The sequence below is a fragment of the Mus caroli genome, unplaced genomic scaffold (genome assembly GCF_978045245.1).
Source record: "Mus caroli unplaced genomic scaffold, Mus_caroli_1 scaffold_11, whole genome shotgun sequence".
NCBI classification, from domain to species: Eukaryota; Metazoa; Chordata; class Mammalia; order Rodentia; family Muridae; genus Mus; species Mus caroli.
This window is the reverse complement of record NW_028227266.1, coordinates 122,331,106-122,355,289: the sequence shown is the minus strand read 5'-3', so window position 1 is coordinate 122,355,289 and position 24,184 is coordinate 122,331,106. Positions and strand designations below refer to the sequence as shown.

The 24,184-nt window shown below is 44.0% G+C and overlaps 1 protein-coding gene across 2 annotated transcripts in view; it reads right to left on the bottom strand.

Moving 5' to 3' along the window:
- Lars2 (leucyl-tRNA synthetase 2, mitochondrial) overlaps nt 1–24,184 on the bottom strand; it is a 93,695-nt gene that overhangs the window by 11,365 nt on the left and 58,146 nt on the right. For both annotated transcript variants that reach the window (XM_021171924.3, XM_085828222.1), the window contains 5 exons: nt 19,879–19,994; nt 15,549–15,832; nt 13,689–13,787; nt 10,399–10,536; nt 280–380 (listed from right to left, as the gene is read on the bottom strand). In XM_021171924.3, the coding sequence (XP_021027583.1) occupies nt 280–380; nt 10,399–10,536; nt 13,689–13,787; nt 15,549–15,832; nt 19,879–19,994 (738 nt within the window). The remainder of the gene's footprint in view (nt 1–279; nt 381–10,398; nt 10,537–13,688; nt 13,788–15,548; nt 15,833–19,878; nt 19,995–24,184) is intronic.

The window sequence follows — 24,184 nt, the reverse complement described above, 5'->3', positions numbered from 1 at the left end:
CAAAGATCCTGGAAGACTCCACGCTCTGAGTCTGAGGCTCTCTCTAGCAATGGGCTGTCAAACAAAACTAGACCAGGTGGAGATGTCCAAGCAAACACTATGTTACACAGGATGGGGCTGGGTATGAGGGTATAACCAGTCCCAAGAAGAGCCTGCAGAGGCCTTACCAGGATCTTAGACTTTACATCCAGGTGGGGTCCAATAGCAGATACTAAAAGCTTCCTAAGAGCTTCTAGACCTTCATTCTTACCTGTCCGAGCCAGATTGGGCCCTCCTTACCTGTGAAATCTATATCCTCCCTCTTCAGACACTGTCCAGATGGAAGGCGGAATGTCTGTCCCTTAATGAGGCCTTGGGCCAGTAGTTTATGGAAAGGTTCCCTGAGGAAAGATCACAGGGAAAAAAGAGAGGGGGAGATGGAGCAGCCAGGACTCAAGGCATCCAGAAATCATCACTATGGACCACACCTTAGAATAGGATCCTGGGATATGGTGTTAACATTAAGTCAGAGCAGCAGCCAGGTCCACTTTGCACTGAGCTGAGGAGAGAGCCCAGGACTCAGATCTGGAAGGCCTCAGAGCAGCAGCCAGGTCCACTTTGCACTGAGCTGAGGAGAGAGCCCAGGACTCAGATCTGGAAGGCCTGGATCTCACCAACTTCTACCTGAGCCACAAAAGCCACTTCCTTGCTCTGGGAATCCAGTTTGCCAACCTATAAGATGGGAGGAAGAAAAACTTGCCAAGGTATGGATGGGAAGATGGGTTCAAGTGACTGCATGAAAACAGAGCCCGTGTCAGCTGCCCATCAGGCACAGCACAGAGGGGCCGAGAGGGAATACTGAAGGCTGCCCTTGTGAAGGGTGCTTACTATTTCCCTTAACACAGGACCTGCTTAGATTGTCTTAAAGTTTTAAATCTAATGAGTTGGACAGGAATGGGTCATTTCTGTTAAAATCAAAGTATTATCTACCTGTCCTTCCTAGCCATTACACTCTAAGGAGACAGCTACCAACAGCTGGTATGTGTGTTACTTACATATCACGTGGTGGTTTGATTCGGTTTGGTTCCCATAGATTCATGTCTTTAAATGCTTGGCCCATAGGGATTGGCACTATTAGGAGGTGTGGCCTTGTTGGAGTAGGTGTGGTCTTGTTGGAGGAAGGATAACACTGTGGGAGTGGGGCTTTGTGATCTTATATTTGCTCAAACTTCACCCAGTGTAGAATTCCAGTCCCCTTTTGCTGCCTTCAGATCAAGATATAGAACCCCCAGCTCCTCCAGCAGCATGTCTGCCTGCACACTGCTATACTTCCTGTCACACTGATAATGGACTGAACTTCTGAACCTATAAGCCAGCCCCAGTTAAATGTTTCATGTATAAGAGTCGTCTTGGTCAGGGTGTCTCTTCACAGCAATAAAACCCTAAGACACCATGAGAAAACAACATGAACAAGGCAACTTATAAACAAAAGGATTTAACTTGGGGCTCATGATTGAAGAGGGTTAGAGTTCTTGACCCTCATAGTGGGGAAGCACAGCAGCAGGCATAGTAGGTCCTCCAGAAGAGAAGCCAGTGAACATAACTGCTGAGCCATTCATTGTTCCAGCCTGTGCCCCAACAAACCTCCCCCAATCCCTCTGACAGCGTCTCGTTCTGAAGCCTTGGCTGGACTGGAACACTCTATGTAGATTAAACTCGGAAATCTACCTACCTCTGTCCCCTGGGTGCTGAGATTAAAGGCATGCACCACCACAGTCACTACAAATGGTTTATTCTTAAGAAACACTCAAATTCTTTACCCTATATTATTTTATTTTCTAAGAATCTGCCTGATTCTTGATGCATTTCAGCAAGTAATTCCAGACACCATCCTATGCAAGTGTTTCATGCTGCTCTGGACAGCTAGAGATTCGTTCAGTTATACTGCCATGGCAGACCTTCCAACATCCTAGCTCTGGGGTGCAACGTCACTGACATGGGGTTGGGGGGAGGGGTGGGCAGGTATTGGGAGCTCCTACTCAGGGAATCAGAAAACCAGAAACCTAACCACAAGTTATAAACCAGGATAGTCTTGCAGGCTAATCCCAGAAGATCCTTACTTCATGTTCAGGGTTATCTGGTTTAGGTGAGTACTGGCCCAACTGGCCCCTGCCCAACAGCTACAGGTAGGTAGTAACAAGGAGGAAGACATTTTCTAGTAGAGTCAAGAGAGCAGATGGGGCAGACAAGAGAGTGAGAGAGATGAGGGCCAGGAATATTCCTGATTTTTGTGTATATCAGTCCCATGCTGCACCATAATTTCCTCAGGGTCCAGGTGCTAAGTACATGTTCTGCCTGAGATGCATCCCACTGTCCTGTTCTAAGGGCTTTTAGTGAGTATGCATGTATTTGTGTGTGTGCGCATGTGCATGTAACACATGCATAGGAGTAGATGGAAACAATGATGGGAGACTGGAGAGATGGCTCAGTGATCAAGAGCAGCGGCTGCTTCCCAGAGGTTCTGAGTTCAATTCCCAGCACCCACATGGCAGCTCCCAACCATCTATAACGGGATCTGATGCTGCCTTCTGGTATACAGCTATGCATGCAGACAAAGTTCTAAAACAAGTAAATAAAGTAAAATAAGTAAATAAATCTTTATAAAAAAGAAGCAATGGTGAGAGATGGGGCACATTTACAAAGGTGGAAAAAATCAAGTACAGTTAACATTCAAAAAGAAATGCTGTTATTTATTATCTATCATTGGGGTTTTGTTTTTTATATAACCAAGTGACACACCTCTGCCACCTTCTGGGGATGTGTAGAATTGCAACTTGCCAGCCAGACCCTGACCCTGGCTATTTGTATCTGCTTAGAACTGTACTCTAGCTTTTAAATCTCCCTCTCTTCCTTTCCCTTCTTTCTCTGTCTCTGTCTCTCTGTCTCTGTCTCTCCCCCTCCCTTTCCCTCTGTCTTCCTCTTCCCTCTCTCCCTGTTTCTTCTTCCCTTTCCCTCTCCCCCTCCTCTCCCTTTCTCTTTTCCTCCCTCTCTCCTCTCTTCTTCCCTCTCCCTCTTCTTCCTCTCACTGTCTCTATTTCCGCCTCCTCTCTCCTTCCTATGTTTAAAGAAAACTGTCAAATGGCATTTAACAGTCACACATAAGTACACTAGTACTGGGGTAGGTACACCTTGATGAATCTTCATGACAGACATCTGTGTAAACACAGACATGCAAACAGCACCTAGCATGCCGCCCCACTTCCCCCAAGCACTCTGTCTCCTCTGCCACCTGACTAGTTTGACTACTACCAGAATCACTTACTTTTTTATTTCAAAATTACTGCAAACAGTTTCTGAGTGAGGGCCCAAGGGTGTCCACACAGGCCCCTTTCCCATAATTGGCAGGTCTCCTGTAGAACAGCACTGTACCAGGACTAAGACTTTGATAATGAATGTGTCTCAATCTCTGACATTTATGCTACTAGATCTTTAAAGTCCATCTAGACTCCAGCTTCTCCAAGTTACAGCCCAGCAGGCACTGTCTCAGACAAATGATTTAGTAATAGGGATGATAAAACTTGGCATAGGAAAAGGGGTAGGAGCTGGAGAGATGGCTCAGTAGTTAAGAGCACTGGTTGTCCCAGTGATTGCCAGCACCTATAAGACATCTTACTGTCTTTAACCCCAGTTCCAGGGATCCAATGCCCTCTTCTGGACCCTGGGGCACTGTACATATGTGGTGAACAGACATGCACACAGGCAAAACACCCATATAAGTAGAACGTTTTTAAAACTGCATGAGTTTCAGTGGCCTGGCTATGGTCCCTCAAGCTCCCCTGGGCCTCAGCAGCACTTCATTTCTGCAGACTTCTCTGAGCCAATGTGATTCTCCTAGAAAGGCAGATGTGGTCTACTAAGAATGTGAATGAGAGACTCTTTCATCCCAGTACTGTCTTCCAAGAGCAGGAGGGTGGCCCAGATTCTCCTGACCCCTTCAATTGCACCCCTTGGAGGCAGATTATTATTTTTTTATCAACAGTGAAATATAACCTGTGTAAGTAGGAAGACAAGTGCTGGAATCTTCACGGTTTCTAGGTTAGTCCAGGTTCCTCCTCTGTCCTACCTTTAAAGGGTGGAAAGAAGGAAGAGAGCAAGCAAGCTCAGGAAATTCTAAGCATAGATTGACAGGTTACTTTTGGTGTTATTTATAATGAATACTGAAGCCCTGGACAGACAGCTGCCCACTCCTCTGACTGCACCAGGTGGCTGCTGATGCAGAACCAAGAAACCAAGTTGAGGCCTGCCCTCACCCAAAATTACCAGGATCCTCCATGGGTCTCCTTTTTGCAGACTATATTCTGTAAATGGCTACTTTTTAAAATTATTATGTAATCACTGCCAAAGTCTGGCTGGGTGTGGTGGTGCACACCATAAATAATCCCATGGCTGGCTGTGGTGGTGCAAACTATAAATAATCCCAACACTGAGGGAGGAAGAACAAGAGTTCTAGGCTGGCCTGGGCCAGGTGGTGAGTACAGAAAAAAGGAAAACACATAAAATTTCCATGAGACCATGACAGTAACAGGACACAACCCACAACTAGCAAATCTGTTTTCACAGATACAAAATGCAAAATGGACTGAGTAGCAGGTCCTGAACCACGAGCATTTTAGTTAATTATCTGATGGGCCCAGTGATATCAATTTTTAGTGTTCTGATGCAGAAATGTTGTTCCCATACATCAAGGTCTCTGGGGTAAGAAGCAGAAGGCCAGTTTCAGCACTCAGTTGCACCCAGCATGGTTTTCATACAGTAGAGTTCTAACCAGAGCTGGCAGAGTGGATAAGGGTGGAGCCTCCAGCACCCTCATTCTAACGAAGCTAAATCTCTGTCTGCTTTATGGAGAATCTGAAAGTTATAGACGTAGTTTTAGGTTGAGACAGGGCCAATCCTACTACCTTTGCCCCCCGAGTAGTGGGATTCCAGGCATGTACAAAAGTCAAACATTCTTATCTATCAAACCATTTAAAATAGGGCAGGCAAGATGGCTAAGTGCCTGAAGATACTCGAGGACCTCAGTTCAATCCCAGGGACCTACGTGGTGGGAGGAGAGAACCAACACTGCAAGTTGTCTTCTGAACCCCAAAGAAAACAGACAAGCACAGGCCCACCCTCATGCACACACACATAAACTAATAAGTAAATGTAATACAAAGCATTTAAAAAACATTCTCACTATGCAGCTCTGGAAGGCCTAGAACTCAAGAGATTTGCCTGCTTCTGTCCCAAGGTAGGGAAATATATATCTCTATCAATCAACTTATCTATCTATCTATGTTGACCCAAGATTTCAATGTTAGGACTGACTCTTATGATATACTTCCCTTTCTTGCTGAGAAATAAAACATCACTCTTTTAAAAAATAATAATATATTACAAAAATAAGTAAATGATTTAATCAATTATGACACACTATGCAGAAATAAAAAATGGGAAATATGTATGTTCTGATGGAGAAAACCATCAAAATTTCCATGAAGTCAAAAAAATCAAAGACACTGGGTAGTATACGTAACATCCACAAGTGAGCAGTCAGGTTGGGCACAGTTACATATGTAACATTCACAAGTGAGCAGTCAGGTTGGGCACAGTTACATATGTAACATTCACAAGTGAGCAGTCAGGTTGGGCACAGTTACATATGTAACATTCACAAGTGAGCAGTCAGGTTGGGCACAGTTACTTATGTAACATCCACAAGTGAGCAGTCAGGTTGGGCACAGTTACTTGCCCATAACTTAGGAGACAGAGACAAAAGGATCAGTTCTAGGTCACCATCAAGACATACTCATAGGGGTAGGATAAGAAAAATACTATGTTGTTCTGGAATATGAAAAGAAACAAAAGCCCAGATAACAGAGGGAAGGTGGGAAGCTGGAAGGGAGCTGTGCACTTCCTGTAGAGCTAGTAAGTACTTAGTAAGTACTTAGTAAGTACTTAGGTATTTAATAGGATGACCTGGGATCATTCTGCTAACGGCATGCACACAGGAGACTGTAATTTATTGTCCTAACAGAAAAATAACTAAAAAGGCTACACATGGTATAAAATACACTGTTTAAAATGTGTTATTGAGCTGGCAAAACCAAAGCAGAATAAAGAAACAACAAAAATCCCAGACACTCAGAAAGCACAGTTTATTTAGCCATTTCTTCTCTAAGTAATCTAGGGGACTCCTGAGCGGAGAAGGGAATGGCAAAGACTAGATAGGACAGCTGGAGACCAAAACCTTCCAGGACAGCAGGAGCCACTGAAGCCACATAAGCGTTAGGAAGCTGCTCACAGTTGGTTAGCACAGAAAAGCCATTAAACTTACATTCATTGACCATGGTGAAATAAGAAACTTTCCTGAAAATCTACAAACATAAGCTGATCCTGTTACAGTTCTAGGACTGGATCCATGCTACTTGTATGGTCACACAACCTCAGATGGAGAATCTGAGGTGGTTGTGGATCGGTGTTCTCTCCAGCAACAGAGGGAAGCTAATACAAATTGCCTATACAGAGGTACCAAGAGATCCCATAAACAAGCAAACATGACATATAAACTTGGCTGACAATCATTGTCTCCTAAAAAACAATGCGCCATGGTTAAGAGCAGCAAAAAACAGTAACAAGTTAGATCACACTGAGCTGAGACACAGGGTTAGCTGTCACACATAAATAAGTTATATTCAATAAACTTTAGGAAATAGATAGGTTTGAAATGTATTTATACTAAAAAGAAAGTGGGGTGCTAGAGAGATGGCTCAGTACTTAAGAGAGCTTACTGCTCTAGGACCTGGACTTGGCTACCAGCACGTACATGACAGCTCACAACTTCCTGTACCTCATTCCAGATGATCTGAAATGGGTGGACTCCTGCACAGATGTGATGCAAATATACTCACAAAGGCGCAATCACACACACACACACACACACACATACACAGAGAGAGAGAGAGAGAGAGAGAGAGAAAGAGAGAGAGAGAGAGACAGAGAGAGAGACAGAGAGACACAGAGAGAGAGAGAAGATGTGAAAGGTTAAATGAGAGATGCCTAATAAGCTGAATGGCCTAAATACAGTTAATCAAAGTTTCAAAAGAAGAAAATTGGAGGGTGGGATGAGGAAGGGACAGTTAAGAAGCCCTGTATCTGGGGTTGGAGAGAGGGCTCAGCAGTTAAGAGCACTGGCTGCTCTTCCAGAGATCCTGAGTTCAATTCCCAACAACCACATGGTAGCTCACAAACATTAGTAATGGGATCTGATGCCCTCTTCTTTTGTGTATGGAGACAGAGTACTCATATACATAAATAAATAAATCTTAAAAATATTAATCCAAAGCAGAATAAACAACTCCACACTTACAGAAAGCATGTGGACTTCAAAATGCCAGACAATGAGGGAGTGTGGACAGCAAAGAGCTGTCACTCAGAGGAAACCATGTGTGCTCAGAGTCCAGACCTCCATCTCACCAAGTACCCCTGGCAGGGCTGGAGCTCACTATATAGACCAGGCTGGCCTCAAACACACAGAGACCCACCTGCTTCTGCTTCCAGTGGGCTGGGTTTATAGGCATGCACCACTGCAACAAGGACAACGAGCTGTGGCTGAGGGGAAGTGCTAGCTCAGAGCCCTGTGCTAAGGAGGAGCCTTCTATGGATGATGTTTGGGCTGAGAACAGAGTGCATTGTAGTTCAACTGTTTAGAGTACAGGAGGCTCTGAGTTTAATACTCAGTATGATAGGAAATAAACGGATGGCCGGGAAGTGTGGCCCACACCTTTAATCCCAACACTCGGGAAGCAGAGGCAGACAGATCTCTCTCTGTGAGTTCAAGGCTAGCCTGATTTACAGAATGAGTTCCAGGACAGCTACACAGAGAAACCCTAACTCAACAAACAAACAAATAAAAAGATGTTTGAAAATATGGCGCTGAAATAAATTTACTTTTAGAGAAAAGAACAAATACATGGATCATCAATAAAGAAAACAAAAAGACATACTGAAGGATATATTTCAGACAAAAAGATTATTTGAGATGTTAAGATTAGACATGAGAAGAGGGATGAGGAAGGGCAGCTGCCAATGTGGTTCCAGGGCAATACCAAAGAAACATGCCCAGTGTGTGCTCTGGAATTTGACGGGATGAGTCTAGAACTGACAAAGAAAACAAAGGTGTGACCAGAGAAAGATTCTCTGGGAGAAAAAGGAAAAAGAAGAGGACTTCCCTCAAAGGACAATGGACACCAAGACTTGTGTATTAAAGTAACAAAGGCTGTGCATACCAAACCAGCAGTACAGAGAGCAAGCGTGTGGAACAGAGAGCCCACTAGCAGGCCCTATGGATGTAACACATCAATTCATGGTGAGGACATTACAGAACAGTGGGGAGAAGGCTGAGCTGTTCAGTGATGGAGCAAAGGCATGAAGAGCAATAGCCACAGAGGGGAAGGTTAATCTGTGTGTGTGTGTGTGTGCATGGTGTTGGGGATTGGATCCAGGGTCTAGTATACACTAGGCACGTACTCTACTACAGAACCCCGTCGTCAGCCTCAGTATTAAGTTTTACTATATTAGACTAATGATTTCTGCTCATCAAAAGATGCAATAGATATAAGCCAAGAATAAGGAAATATTGGCAATGCATACAATGAAAAACACTAGCATGGAAAAAATCTTCAAAGGTGAAGAGCCCCTTTGCTGCTGTGGCTATATAGTCCAAGTTCTGCAATGGAAATTCCAGTCCACACACTGGGATGCTGCTCAGCAATGAAAAAGAAGGAGGTACCAGGCTGAATCTCAAAATAGAATATGTGCTATACGATCCTAATCACAGAAGGATCAATGCAGGGAAGAGAAATAGAATTGGATGTTTCCCATACAATTCTCATGACCTGAGTTTGGTCCCCAAAACCTAAAGGTGAAAAAGGAAACTGATTCCACAAACTTGTCCTCTGACTGCTACATGTATGCTGTGACACACTAGCCCCTCCCCGCAATCATACACACATACAATAATAATAAATGCAGTGGAGTCAGAAGTGATACATTTATAAAGAGATGAGTAGTTAAAATTTACTATGGGAGTTCTCTTGGGGAAGGATGGAGGGAAAAGGGTGATATGACTGGCAAGGGGCATCCTGTGAGCACCAAGCTATGAGTAATATATTGTTCTACTCCCCATACTGAGGTGGGGAGCATGAATGTTCATTTACTTTTTATCTTTTGGTTCTTAGAGACAGGGTTTTATAGTGGTAATTTAGTGATTAATTTTGGTTTATTTTAAAAAAACACAGCAATATTATATAAGGTATTATAAGAATGTTTTTGTTTTAATCCCAGGTGTGGAGATCTGGGGTTGTTTCCCAGAATCTGACTAGGATTTGCCTCATGCTCTGGCAGGGGTATGATTTGTGTTAGCTGCAGATAGGTTTTTTTGGTTTTTTTTTTTTTTTTTTTTTGGTTTTTGAGACAGGGTTTCTCTGTTTAGATCCCTGGCTGTCCTGGAACTCACTTTGTAGACCAGGCTGGCCTCGAACTCAGGAATCCACCTACCTCTGCCTCCTGAGTGCTGGGATTAAAGGCGTGCTCCAGCTTGCAGATAGTTTTTATGACTCTGTGACATTTGGAATTCTAGGGATTTTTTGTTTGGTTGGTTGGTTTTTGAGACAGGGTTTCTCTGTGTAGCCCTGGCTGTCCAGGAACTCACTCTGTAGACCAGGCTGGCTTTGAACTCAGAAATCCACCTGCCTCTGCCTCCCAAGTGCTGGGATCTTTCAGAGGGTCTATAAAGGCTGGGGCCCTGAGTCAGTCTCTCCATATGGCCTAAAGCTCACTATGCAGCCAAGACCAGCCTCAAGTTTGCAACCGTCCTTCTGTGTTGGCCTATTGAGTGCTAGGATTACAAAAGTATACCACCCTTTCTTGCATCTTTTGAATGCTATGAGGAACACATTATAAACCAGCAGGAGAAAAACTGTCAATGGATTTGCAATGCCATCTTCTGCTCTGATACACAAGTGTTAGAGTGATGTACTAGAGATGGTTCTGCCAAGCTTAGAGGTACAGTTTACCCAGAGTGACAAGCATGTGAGATGCTTCAGGAATCACATAACATCACAGTGCTCCTCTTTCCTTTACAAGTAAAAACCTCAAATTACTTAACAGACAGATTCAATGAAAGCCGGATTTCACATCAAATGATTAAGAGGTTTGTGTAAATGGACCTCAAATTGTAAAGACTACAATGGCCTCTAAAGCATATATGAAAAACAGATTTTATTTTGTATGCACAAATTATCTTGATTCCCAACAGATACCTGTTTCCAGTTATTGCTTGTGAACAGAACTGTTTTGTAAAGTACAACAAATGCTCACCTGTGCTTCACCATCTTTTGGTCGTGGCAAAAATGACTGAGGAATCGTGCATAGAACAAGTGCATGACAGCATGTTCCTTTCCTCCGATGTACAGATCCACGGGCATCCAGAAGTCTGCCAGTGCCGAGCCGAAAGGACTGCGAGAGAGATAAGTGGGCATTTTAATGTCTTCTTTGCCACAATTGTATAAATTAAACCTATGTGTGCTCATCCCTTGAAAATACTAGTGCCAGAAAAAAATTACTTTTTTTTAAACAAAAGAAAAATGTACATAATAAGTGAGAAAAGGAGAAGCATTGACTGGACCACAAGCCATCCTCTAACCTCTGTGCATGGCTCACGGCACATGTGCACACAAGCGCACACGCACATGCACACACTAAACAAATGTAATAAAAAGTTAATTTTTGAGCCAGGCAGTGGTGGCTCACACCTTTAATCCCAGCACTTGAGAGGCAGAGCAGGCAGATCTCTGAGTTCAAGACCAAACTGGTTTACAGAGCAAGTTCCAGGAGAGCCAGGGCTACACAGAAAAACTCTGTCTCTAAAAAAGAAAAAAAAATTTTTTAAATAAAACAAGAGCAAGAGGAAAAAATACCAGCAACAAAGCATCTCTGTAGGATGTTTATTTGAATGGCTAGATTTAATTTTTAGTATGACTATTTAGATTTTTTAAAATTTTCACCAGTAGAGGGCAATAGTAGCATTTATAATAGAAACTAGCATGCTATTAAATGTTCGTTTTAAAACAGAAATCAATCTTATTTTTAAAGTGCTTTGCAATAGCCAGCAAAAGTACAAATATGGCTTACTGAAGGAGTGAAACTTATCTAGGGCCTGTTATAAGACATCCCAGTAACTCCCTCAATTTCTGGATGCTTGTGACCAACATGGATATCAAAGATCAGACTTCCTCCTACTCCTGTCCCCTAATGTACTCACCAGGTCATCTATTTGTTGGCTGCTGCCTTGAGAAAGAGCCACTGTGGCTGGGGAACAGACCTCCCTGTTCCCAAGGCAACCCTCCATTCAGAAGTTAACTGAGGAACTTGCTTTGGAGGATCTGTGCTCCCTGGCTTTAAAATTTCAGAGTTTTCTCCCCAATGCCACAAAGTATTTTCCTGTAGCCTGCTCTTGACCGGCCAGTTCTGAAACACAAACAGAAACTGCTGGTGGTAGGCCAGGAAGCCTAGCCAAGCAGTGTAGCTCTTAACATAGGCCTCTTTGCAGCTACAACTGTGCTAGCAAAAGAAAAAAATAACTACCTTTTTTTTTATTTAATGAAAAAATAGTTTCTTAAAGAAATCTAACTGCTGCTGGGCATTGGAGCATAGACCTTTAATCCCCAAACCTGGAAAGCCGAGACAGGCTGATCTCTGTGAGTTTAGTGCCAGCCTGGTCTACATAGCAAGTTCCAGGACAATCATGGCTACACAGTGAGGCCCTGTCTCAAATTGGAAAAAAAAAAAAGTAAGTAAATAAATGAATTCAACTGCTGCTCTGGGCAACATTAAAGCCAAAGTTGAGGGTGGTATTTAGCTCTCGAACAAATTCGGGATAAATGATGTTAACTATTCAATTTATGTTCTACCTAGGACACCGCTCTGGAAGATTCAAGACAATGCTGGATCCGGGGGCAGCATGGCAGGTGATGTGTGAAGCTGTGCTGTTCACAGATGGGCTATGTAGGGCTCAGGACAGCTGGGACGCAGCCTGAGAAGGGAACCCTCCCTCACACTCCTCTATGGCTCATGTGGAGCTGCTCTCAGGTTCCCAGTCTCCTTGCATCTTTCCATTTACTCAGGATCTCACTAATTTCTGAAATGAACACAAATTATGGAACCACAACTCTGTTGCTCAGAATATGGCTTGAGCATGTGTCTAACCAGAAATATGCTACTGTGCTAAAGCCAGAATAGGAGAGTGCTTCCTCTGCTTATTTTTGACAAAACATAGAATTGTGTACAACAAGACCCTTTGAGCCTCCAGCCTCCTACCTCAGTCTCCAGTGCTGGAGCTGCAGGTGTGCACCGTATGCCCAGAATGGAAGCCCTTCATATGTGGATAATATAGCTCCAGGGTATTTCTACCATTCTCAAGAGCAACCTGCTAAGGTCTGAAAGCAGTCTGTCTTCCTGGTTTCTACTGCTCTCTTTTCGGTTTCTATCTTGTCCAAGAAACAGACAGAAAAGTCAAACAGCACTTGAAAGTTTACCAAACCAGTGGTCTTAGCCTCAGTTCTCCCTGCACCCCAGGCCTGAACCTTAGCCACTTTTGTTCTTTTAAAGTCCGGGCCTCACTGTGTAGCACCCAGATGCTTGGAACTCGATATTTAAGCAGATGGACCTTGAACTCACAGATATCCACCTGCTTCTGTCTCCTGAGTGAGGGGAGTAAAGACATTATCACACCTGGTTACCTACTCACTTTTGATTCTATTCCTCTTCATCCTTTCTCTTCTTCTCTCTCTCCCTTCCCCCACTCCTCTCTTTGACATGGGATCTTGTATAGCCCAGGCTGGCCTTGATCTCTTGATTTTCCAGTTCTTGCCTCCAGAATGCTGGGACTATACACATGTACCAGCACTCTTGGCTTCTACTCTTACTTCAACTATTTAAAAATGTTTATATTCATTACTGATTTGCACTTTAGGAGATTTATTGACTATGTGTGGTATGAGTCTACACTTCTTAGCTCTCCCCAACACTGTCCTGCCTCTCTTCAGTACACATAAGGCACCCTTACTGTCCCTACCGTTCCATAGTGTAGGGTGTTCACATCTTCCTTTAGCTGTTTTTTCAATTTGTATTATAGATGGAATTTACTGGGCTGAGTAATCTAACTTAATAATTAATATACTCACATTAAAAGTGCTTTTTCTCTGGCACTTTAAGCTTCTCCAAGCTGAGAGCCTGGCATAAAGTGCACAGCTGACCAACAATAGCCACCACTGTGTCTACAGGTTAGTTTGGCCCAGCCCCTGATCTTCATCTACTTCCAGAAGAAAAGGAGGGCACCAGCACAAAGTGGACATGTGCACTGGCATTCTTCCCACAGCCTTGCTGAGGCAGTGAAAGCTTTGCTATAGTGGAGGGTCCTCTGAATCCTCCTCCTCCTGTCTCTGGGTGCCAGTTGCACAAACACACAATGTGGGTGTTTTCTCTGCCAGCTCAGCTCCTCTCTGTTCCACCCAGGCACGTTCCCAGCACCTCCCTTGCATATTTAACACCATCTTGGTTTTGCTTCATGGAGGATGCAAAGTGCTGCTGTTCCACAGTAGGGACATCACCTGTGAGTATTATGAGGGTCAGTGTATCTGAGGTAGTACCACGCAGAATCCACAAAGGTGTCCATGGTGTCCGTCTCTCTCTTTGCTGATCCCTTGCACCTGAGAAAAGAAATTTATCAGTTTTTTTTTTTTTCTAGGTTTCAGTGCAGTTACCTACCAGCTGTTCTTGTGAGATGTTGGGCCTGCCAATATTTTACTTTGATCAGTGTAAGTTTGAGTGAGGGTGCTCTTAGAGAGCAGGGAGAGGAGGACTGGAGTCTCCAAAAGGATCTTTCCATTCACTAAGCACATAACAGCTGCAGTCTGTTTTCAATTTACAAAGGAAAAGAAGGGTTGTGTGTTACATCCCCTATCTGTTAAGCAGTCCACATTGGCTCTATGAATGCTGCAGAAGGAATCAGCCCTCCCACCCCACCTCAGGTCAGATGACCAAACCGGGCCTCACACCTGCATTTTAGTCAGGAGGCCTGGGCATGGTGGAATTCCTCAGGGCAGGAACTGTCAGAGAAGTTCCTAGGGAATCCTGTGTGCCACCAGAGAGGGGTGCCAATCTCCACAGTGGTTCTCTAAAGTAAAGCCAGGTCTTTATGTGGATTGCATCTTACTTCTGACGATGGAAGTAACTGGAAGATAAGGCACCTTCTTTTTCTTGCCCAACTTGGGGAACACGGAGGAGAACAGAGACCCAGAAGCAATTACATCTGAGTGACACTCATTATGCTCACTTCCACTACTGTCGCCTTGGGCTTGAAGGCAACTAAGTGTTACCACTGATACCAAGCACTGGATGGTCGGGAAGAGGTGCTGGGGCAGATGAAGGGGGCATGAGGTCCTTCATTGGGTTGGGCTAGGTAGGAACAGTGCAATCTGGGGCAGCAGGATTGGGTCAAAGGTGTTACAGATGCTGCCTCATTGGGTTCCCAGAATACCAGGGAATTATGAGGCAGACTACACCAAGCCCTGCTGTTCTTCAGGAGAGAGTGAGGTTTCGGCCCAATGCCTTAGAATGCAAAAGTAAATATATAAAGAATAGGTGGATTTCTGAGTTCGAGGTCAGCCTGGTCTATAGAGTGGGTTCCAGGACAGCCAGGGCTACACAGAGAAACCCTGTCTCGAAAAACAACAACAACAAAAAAAAAAAAAAAAAAAAGAAAGAAAGAAAAAGAAAAAAAGAAGATATCTCTCTGCTGTCCTATTTGGTTGTATTGGCTTGGTGGCTTACAGCCCTAGATGTTTACCAAACTCAATCAGGGAGAAAAGTCAACTCTGAGGCCTGGGTTTTACCTTTCAGAAATTCTGTGGTTCTGTGAAGAAGCCATACTCTCATGCAAGGCTGCAACGTTGTACTGAATGTGAAAACTCCTTCACAAAGGGAAAGAGAAAAGAACTAGCTTGATGCTAGTCAGCTACTAACAGCATCATGAAAACCATATTTGAGGCAGTCTACTGACCTGCTAGAAAACCCAATCTCACTCTGAAGTGAGGAAAGAGGAGAGAAGGTTGGTGTGCCTCAGCAAGGTAAGGAGTGAACACACTACTGTCTTTCCCATACTCCTTGGCTATCACAGGCTCTGTCTGTACTGGCCAGCCATAGCAGGGAAGAAACACCATCCACACTTCTAGGAAACTCTGTGGAGTAGAAGTGGCAGACAGTGGGGTATGAAGAAAACCTATATTTTCCTTCCATTGGATCAGTGTTTCGGGCCCCTCCATAGTACCTAGGCCAAATTCTAGACTGTTTCCTCAAAGGTTCCTACATACTTTTGATATTCCTTTTAGGCTAGTGAAGAAGGTAGCATTTAGCATCCAGTGAGGAGAGGATATCCAAAACACCTCAGGGTGCTGGCTGTGGCTCCTTACCTTGGGCAGGAGCAGTTCACCCACTCCAAAGCCGAGGCCAGCGGGGAGCCTCCTCTGCCCGTTAAAGACGCAATGCTGGGCAAAGTCACAGGCAAGTCTTGCAGTGGCACAGGCACAGGGCCACAGGCTGGGCAGTGGACAATGGGGATCGGCGTGCCCCAGTAGCGCTGCCGTGAGATCAGCCAGTCCTTCAGCTTGTTACTTGTCACATGTCCACCCACTCTCATCCCACGGGCTTTCCGAGTCAGGGCTACAAAGGCATCCTGCCGGGTCATACCTGTAAACTGGAAATGAAGAGAGACAACTGTAAGATAAACTCTGCCCCTGCTCAGCACCCTGAACCACTGCATCAATGTGTGACGCTCATACCGGTCTGGTTCAGTGTCGGGCCACATCAGGACTCCCCTGAACCCTGGGTGCATTTATCTTTATGGGTCTTTTCCTCCTCAAGGTAACACTAAAAATCACATTTTGCAACTGCACTGATAGAAAAATATGACTTTTGCTCCTAAAAGTTTGAGGGGTTTCTGTTTGTTTGTTTACAATTTAAAATTATTTATGTGTATGGGTGTTTTATCTTCATGTATTTCTCTGCACCATGCTGGGGTATACTGTGTGAAGGTGTGTCTTTGTATATTCAATTGTTAATTCTGTATTGGCAAAGAGTTAATGGCCCATCACTGGTCTCATATTTTGTAAATATTTGTTCCTTCCTCACCTGCCAAAGGCAATCTAGAATTGTATCTAATTGGCTTTAATAAAGAGTTGATGGGTGGGGAGGGGGTGACAGATATGGAATGGGGGATTGGTGGAGGAGTAACTGGAAAGTGGGTTATCATTTGAGATGTAAACAAATGGAATGATTAAAAAAAAAAGAAAAGACTTGATGGCCAATAGCTGGGCAGGAAGTGAAAGATGGGACTTCTGGGCAGAGCTGGAACTCTGGGAGAAGAATTGAGAGGTGGAGAGATTCAACCAGCAGGTGATTGGATGGACCAGAACAGAGAGGTAGACCTGGCCACATGGTGGGACATCGTGCTAGGACTAGTTGGGTTAGAGAAGTTAGAAGACTGTCCATTTATTTATATCACTGGTGGGTCTGAGATAGTTTTGCTGTAGCACCACATTTGTGCCTGGTGCCCACGGAGGTCAGAAGAGGGTGACAGATCTCTTGGAACTAGAGTTACAGATGGTTGAGAGATGCCATGTAGGTGCTGGGTATTGAACCCAGATCTCCTGGAAGAACAGTATTCTCAACTGCTGAGCCATTTTTCCATCTCTATTTCCAAATTTTAAAGATATTAAAATATTTCCAGGAGCTTTGAGAAATAATGTTGGTCATGGGCACTGTGCCCACTGTGTGTGGTGGGCAGCTGGCACCGGGTCTGTGCCCCCCCTTTCTGTTATGCCCTGGTTGAATACCTATCAATGTCTGACTACCAGATAATCACCGAGATGTCTAATTACCAGTGAAGAACTGTACAATATGCACTTCCTCTTAGAGAGAAAATATCCAGAGGGAAAAAAATTCAATGTTATATCTTAAGGCAAGCAAGGGGGTAGATCTGCCTCAGCTTGAAGAAACAAACCATTCTTATATTTAAATATTCCCATTTCACAGACAACAGGGCAGAGGTGGAGTGTGCTCTTCACTGATGCTCTCCAGAGACCAAGCTAATCAGATGAAATGAGCCCTGAGGCTTGCTAACATTCAGAATGTGGGCTCCTGGGATCAGTCCTGTTGTATGTCAGGCCTCAGAGACACAAAGACAAATGTAATCTGTTCATGTCCTCAAGGAGCTCAGTCACAAGACAGTCATTAAGAGACTGTTTAACAAACTAACCTCCTTACTAGTGATGTGGAGAGTCTTCTTAGAGTTTACTGTAAAGGGGTGGCTATGCTCTGGGAGAGGTCCTCCAGTCTGGACTCCTGATATCATACAGTTACTATACAAAGCACTACATGCTCTCTTCAAAGTCTGTATTCTCATGCACCACTGCCCTCTGCTCCAGAAGCTCAAGAAAGAAAACAGCCTTGTCTCACCCTCTCCACCCACTCAGTGACATCATTTGGTTGAGTATTCAGCAAAGAGATCAGGATGACTGAAGGCTACTGGAAGCTATCTGAAAGCAAATGCAGAGGATAAATAATGCTAGGAGTCCCATCTAGAGGAATAGGGGTCTCTCTGGGACCCAGAGAGAGACAGCCTAGTTTTAGCCATGGATATCCCCTTCCTCACTTCCCAGAGCTAAAGTTGACCCCTAGGGTTGGCTCTGCCCTACTCTCCAGTAGGCCTGCACAAATGAGGGCCAAGGGAAAAAAAAAGGCTTTAATATCTTAGAATATTATTTATATTTGGAGATACAAACATGAAGCCAGAAACTACTCTCTTGTAGATAGAAGTCCTTATTCTTGTAGATAAAAGGATGTATAGATAGATGATAGATAGATAGACAGACAGATGACAGAGACAGACGGAAACAGAGAGGAAGACAGAAAAGACAGGATACCCTTATAACTAAATGGTCCCAAACCTGAAACACCTGGATCTTCAGGTATTACTAGAACCAGAACCAGGGGAGGGATCAGTAGGTCCTTTGTTGGGATTCATGATTGGCCTGATGGAGGACTGACATGCTGAGCCAGCAGGTCCCAGATTAGGGCTTACGGTCAAATCTCCTGGGGAGCTGTAACTCCTGATGTCCACCACTCATGGCTTCACTATCATCCTTCATTTGGTTGCAATATCTGGGGTAAGACTCAACCATTAGATTGTTAATTTGTTATGTCTCTTGAGTCTCACATAGCTCAGGATGGTCTCAAACATAGCCCAGTATAGCCTTGAACTCCTAACCTTCCTGTCTCACTTCCCAAATGTTAGGATCATAGGTGTACATCAGCACACATTTCTTCCAAGTGCCAATATTTTAAAACACTTTGTGAGTGTTTCCACTGTGTTGTCAAGTTTAAAAATGAACACTCCAAGCCAATGCTCTCAAGTTTTAATGTGCATACAAATCACTCAGGGAACTTGTGTGACTAGGGTAGGGCTGGAAGTCACAGTCCTAACAGTGATGTCAGAGCCATTAATCTAGGGACCAGATTTTCAGCAGCAAGGCTCTAAGCCAGTGATTTTCAGCAGTGGTCCCTGGACCAGTACCACCACCACCACCAACACAACCACCACTAGTACTACCAGCAAAACTTGCACCAGCATCCCAATACCACCACCAGCAGCAACACCATGCAAATTTGCTGGAAACAGATCTCTTGGGAAGAGTCAGGATGTTTTAACAAGGCCAGCGTGATTCTGATACATGCTTAAGTTTGAGACTCATTGCTTTCAGTCACTTCCCACTTTAGCCTCCCATCCCCAAACAGCCTCTTCCACCAGTTTCTGGTTCATGTAGCTGGTCTTTTTTTGCCCCTCCCCCCACTCCCTATCCTACCCCTGTTAACCCCCTATTACTAAATAGGAGAGAGAGATGGATGAAGGAGAGGGGAGAGAGAGAGAGAGATCCCTGAATCTAATTTCTTTCCTTTTGTTTCTTCTTTGAGCACAACTATTAACAACTGCCCCTGAATGACCAACAACCACCCACCCCACCTATCAGGGCTCTAGCATTTATATGCCCTCTGAAAAGTTTCCAGAATTTGAAATGTCACCCAATCACAGAAACTATCTGCAGCTGGCAAAACTATGTCTCTGCTACAGCAGGAAGCAAGTCATAGCTGCTTCTGACAGTCCAAAACAGCCCCACATCCCTACACCTGGAATTAAAATGAAAGTACATTCTTATAAAATTTCTGTGTTTTTTTTTTTTTTAAAGAAACAAAAACTCCAAAATTGTTACTACAGGTTCAGTTCAGCACAGCTGGAGTTCACATCCTGCCAAATATACGAAATCAAACAGGAGATAACCTTGTTTAAACACTGAGTGTTTATATAAGGGTCTGTAAACTTTGATTAAACTAAACAGTCTATAAACAGTCTGTTAACTCAAGTTAAACTTTAGATGTTAACAGCAAATAATCTGGAGTGAGCAATCATCTTCCCCAGGAAGAGTCAGCTACAGTCACCTCTCTAAGAAGCTAAAAATTCTTTGGAAAGATCACTTCTCAAGCAAGATTCTCAAATGAAGTTTTCTAGGGTTGGCTAAGGAACTTCTAGGCGTTGAAGAAGATGAGTCTTTTGTTCTGCAAAGCCAAGCAGAGCTACAAGGCCGCTGGGGTGAGGGAGAGCGGAAGGGTGAGCGTGTCTCATCACACCAATCTCAGGGGCTTGACTCACAAGTAAGTAAATTTCAGGCACAGGCCAGGGGCACCAACCTCAGCAGATCCACTCAGTCTCTCTGTGCCATCTAGTGAAGCTTCAATGACCTCAGAGTAGGGTAGGCCCAGAGCTTGGGCCAGTCTGGTGTCCTCTGAGCTGGTGCTGGGGATTCCTGTTCAGAGATGAAAAATACAAAACATCAACTCCTCTTAAGTGCTCAAAACAAAGAATTGTGCAACAGTGACACGAAGCATTAGCTTCTTAAGGTCCCTTTTACCTCAGAAGACAGAAAGCCACATCAAACTCACTGGATAATGGGACAGAGTCTTAGAGAACCTGACACCCTAACACAACTGTTCACATTGTTGGACTTATTTTCCTTAGGTCTTTTTCTCTGGTTTTCCTTCTTCTTAAAAACATAGTTGCAACTCCAAAATCTACCATCTATGCCACGGAAACTGTATATTACAAGTATGAGGAGAGACTCTTGAATCGCCCCCAATGGCTTCCTGGTGGGAAGCAGTGCTGGCTCCAATGGCATTTTAATTCCCTAGAAAGGTCCTCCAAGTCTGGAGATTGAAAGCTGGCATTGGAGTCTACGCTGTGTCCCCGAGAATACCAGAGGATTCTGAACAGGCATTTATTCTTCAACCCACACACATCTCCAGGAAATGAGGTGGAACACAAGAAAATCACCCAGAGGGGGTAGGGCCTGCTGTTCTGGCTTCAGCTGAGCACAGAAGCAGGCTTTGGTGGTTGGTTCTCTAGGACAGGGTTCTGAGTGTGGTGCTCCTGACAAAATGGGCGGTTCTGAGCATGGTGGCACAGGGAGTATTCTACCCTATCCTGGCTCCTTTCCAGACCACTTCCTCAGTAGGGACAAACAACAGATCTCCTGGAGTGGGTTGGTCTGATGCTGCTTGTATTCTAATGCTAAATACTGGCTTCTCAAGATGTGGCTTCCCACAAGCAGATTCTCACATACATCAAGTGATGCTATGTGAACATTGCTCCCCAGTAAAAAGCTAGAGCCTGTGATTGGGCAGTGAAGGGAGAAAGGTGGGACTTGAGGATCAAGTGAAGGAGTTGCAGGCAGAGAGAGTGGAAGAAGACGGAGGTGGAGGAGGCTACCATGAAAGGAGATGGACCATAAGCATGTGGCCAGGGGATACAGCATGTGACAGGGGACATACAACTGGAGAATAAGTTAGGATAGCTCCAAACCTGCCCAATCTAGGCTTGTAAATAAAATACCGGGATCGTGTGTCTTTTATACAGGCTAGCTAGGACTATAAATTCATTTCACAATCTCCCAAATTGGTCAAATGTCTCCTGGTGCTGACACCTCTCTCATGGAAAATGTTAACATACATGTGGAAGGTCAAACAAGAAGGCTAAGCCAAACAAAACAGTTCCAGAGGGGTGCCTTCAGGTGCAGAGGGCTGACAGTTCTATAGTAGTGCAAGCTGTGTGTTTTGTTGGGGTGCAGTGTGTGAAGGTTGTGTTGGTATTATTCAAGTCTGTACCAGCAGAGAGCTGAGTAATGACCAGATTTTAGTACTGCCATTCTTATGAGAGAGGGTCTCTGGGAGAGGCAGCAGGGATACAGGAAGATTTGCCAGCAGGGCATGGAGGAGGTTAGACATATGGGGAGTGAGAGAGAGGTAACAGGCCATGTGGTGGGACATGGACTATAAGACTTGGGTTAATTAAGTTAGATGAGCTAGCAGGGAGGTAGCCCAAGCTAAGGCCTAAGCTATAATAAAATTTAATAAGTCCCTGTGTCTTATTAAAATTCAAATTCATTATTATTTAAATGCTTGTGGGTTCAGAAAGTCTGGCAATAGTGTTTCCAACTGCGTTGTGACAGAAAACACAAAATAAAGCGAATGGACTGGACTGGGAGGTATGGATGCAGGGCAATTGCAAACACTACCAACAGCAGTTTGTAGTCACAGCAGGGAGTCAAGGGTCATTTGCCAGATTCTGATGTCCTGCTTAGGGTGACTCAATGACACTCCAAAGTAGACACTGAAAGGACTCTAGCCAGCCCAAGTAAGGCAAACATGGCTCTGACAGGCCTTGCCTTTCTCCCCATTCCCTCTGCTTTGATAAAAACCATTAGATTATATTCCTAAAGCTAGCCACTGAAGTCTGTCCCCTTATTTTTCCACTTCCTCCTCCTGAGGCTGATTATCAAGGTCCAGCTATCAAAGTATAGAAGTCCAGCAATCAAAAGTCCCCTTTGGAACGCCTAATTAACATGCCCAATTAAAATTAAACACCTTATCGTAACATGGAGTTTCCCCTTTTACCTTTATGGGCCACATCTGTCTGTCTGCTCTCTATCCAGAGCCAGTTCTTTGTGCCCCACTGGGATGAACACCCCCTCCCCCTCTCCCTTGTTCCCTTCCCTTTCTCCCTTCTCCTCTGTCTCCTGTCTTTTCTCTTATTCCCTGCCCTTTGTCCCTCTGGGGCAAATAAATCTCTTCTATGCTAAGAACTTGGTCTTGAGTATCCTAAGCCAATACTAGTCCCTTTCAGTAGCCACCACATTTATCTGGCCACATTAAGACTACTTGAAAACGTGATATATTCTAACTGTGCAGGTGGGATAGTGAAAATTCTGCTTTATTTCTTACTTGTTTCTGCTTCTACCCTTAAAAGGCAAGGAACAGTACTTAGAAAAAATTACCAATTACACAACCGAGGGAAATCAAGACAACAGAAAAAAAAAATTTCCCATGCTTACCTAAAAACATCTAAATCCTCCATATTGTGTCAGTGATTTAGCCCAAAATGTCAAACATCCCTTGTCTGCCCCAAAAATGTCATATTAAGGTTTTTTTCCACTGTTTACTCTGGCTCCTTAAAACTTCTTACTAATTATAAGATGTGTGGTTGTAACGGTCAGACATGACCTGAGTGCTCGGTGCCAGCTGTCTGCTTTGACATCTCTTCCAAATGCTTCATCAGAAGTGACCTGAGGTCATTTTACTAGGAACTGTTGCTGCAGCAGCACAGGAAGGGCACTGCTGAGCAGGCTGCTGCTCTGCAGTGTGACTGGAATCTCCAGTGTGATCTGCAGTGGGAGAGGAAAGCAAGCCAGAGAGGTGCACAGGTGTGTCCCAAAGGCAAATTTTGGACAGGGCTGTCATTAGATACTTATCCTTTGTTCTTGTTCTGCCCCGGGACAAGAGATGGGCAATACTCCTAAATAAGGCTGCCAATGACAAAATGTCTCTCAGGTGCCTTTGTATACTGTTCATGACCCCTTCTTGAGGAGCTCAGAAAATACTCCTCCACAATTCCAAAACCCAGCCCACAAGGATCATAGGAACTCCCATCTCTACCCTTGCTGGCAGTTTGGTGAGTTTTATTTTGTTTGGTTTGGTTTTGTTAAGACAGGATCTTACTATATAGTCTAGGCTGACTTCAAACTCAAGATCTCTCTCCTCAATGCTGGGACTAGATGCCTGAATTACTACACCTGGCTTAGATTTTGAAATTAAATTTTTAGCCTATGTTGTATTATCCCCATATCATGTGCCTAGGTATTTAAAAACTAACTCATGATTCATGAGCCTAAGCTTTTTAAATTCTCAATAGCAACCAGGATGACATGAAATACCTAATATCCTTAAAAAAAAGTAAAATGTATATATGTATGCATTTATGATTTATTAATTATTAATGTGTGTGTGTGTGTGTGTGCAGGCACAGGTGGAGGTTTGGAAGATCACTTTCAGAATTAGGTTCCAGGAACTCCACTCAGGTTGGCAGGCTTGAGTGGCGAGCATTCTTATACCCTGAGTTGTTTTGCCATCCCCTCCCCTCACCACTCTACCCATATGCACTCAAAACGGTTTTATTGTTGTTTGCATTCTTGCTTTTGTTTGTTTTTGTTTTTTTTTTAGATGTGGTTTTGCCATGTTTTCCAGGGTTTAAACTTGCTCAGTAGCTATAAGAATTGTTCTTCTTATAGAGGAATTGGGTTCAGTTCCCAATACCCACAAGACACCTTAAAACCATTTGTAGCTCCAGTTCCAGAAGATTCTATTTCTTCTGACCTCTACAGGCACAGGGCATATACACAGTAGTCAGGCAAAACATTCATACACAAAAAATATATTTAAAAAAGTTAAACTTGCGATTTCCCTACCGCAGGCTTCTGAGTGCTAGGAATTCAGGTGTGTAGTACTGTGCTCTTGAATATGTAGTTCTTAACTAAATGACACATGGAAGGGGAGGGCTGGGTGCAGCTCATGGTAGAATGCTTTGCCAACAATGTGTGAACTAGTAAATATGATCCTCAGCTCCAAAGGGAAGATTAAAAAAAAAAAGAACACACAGTTTCACTGA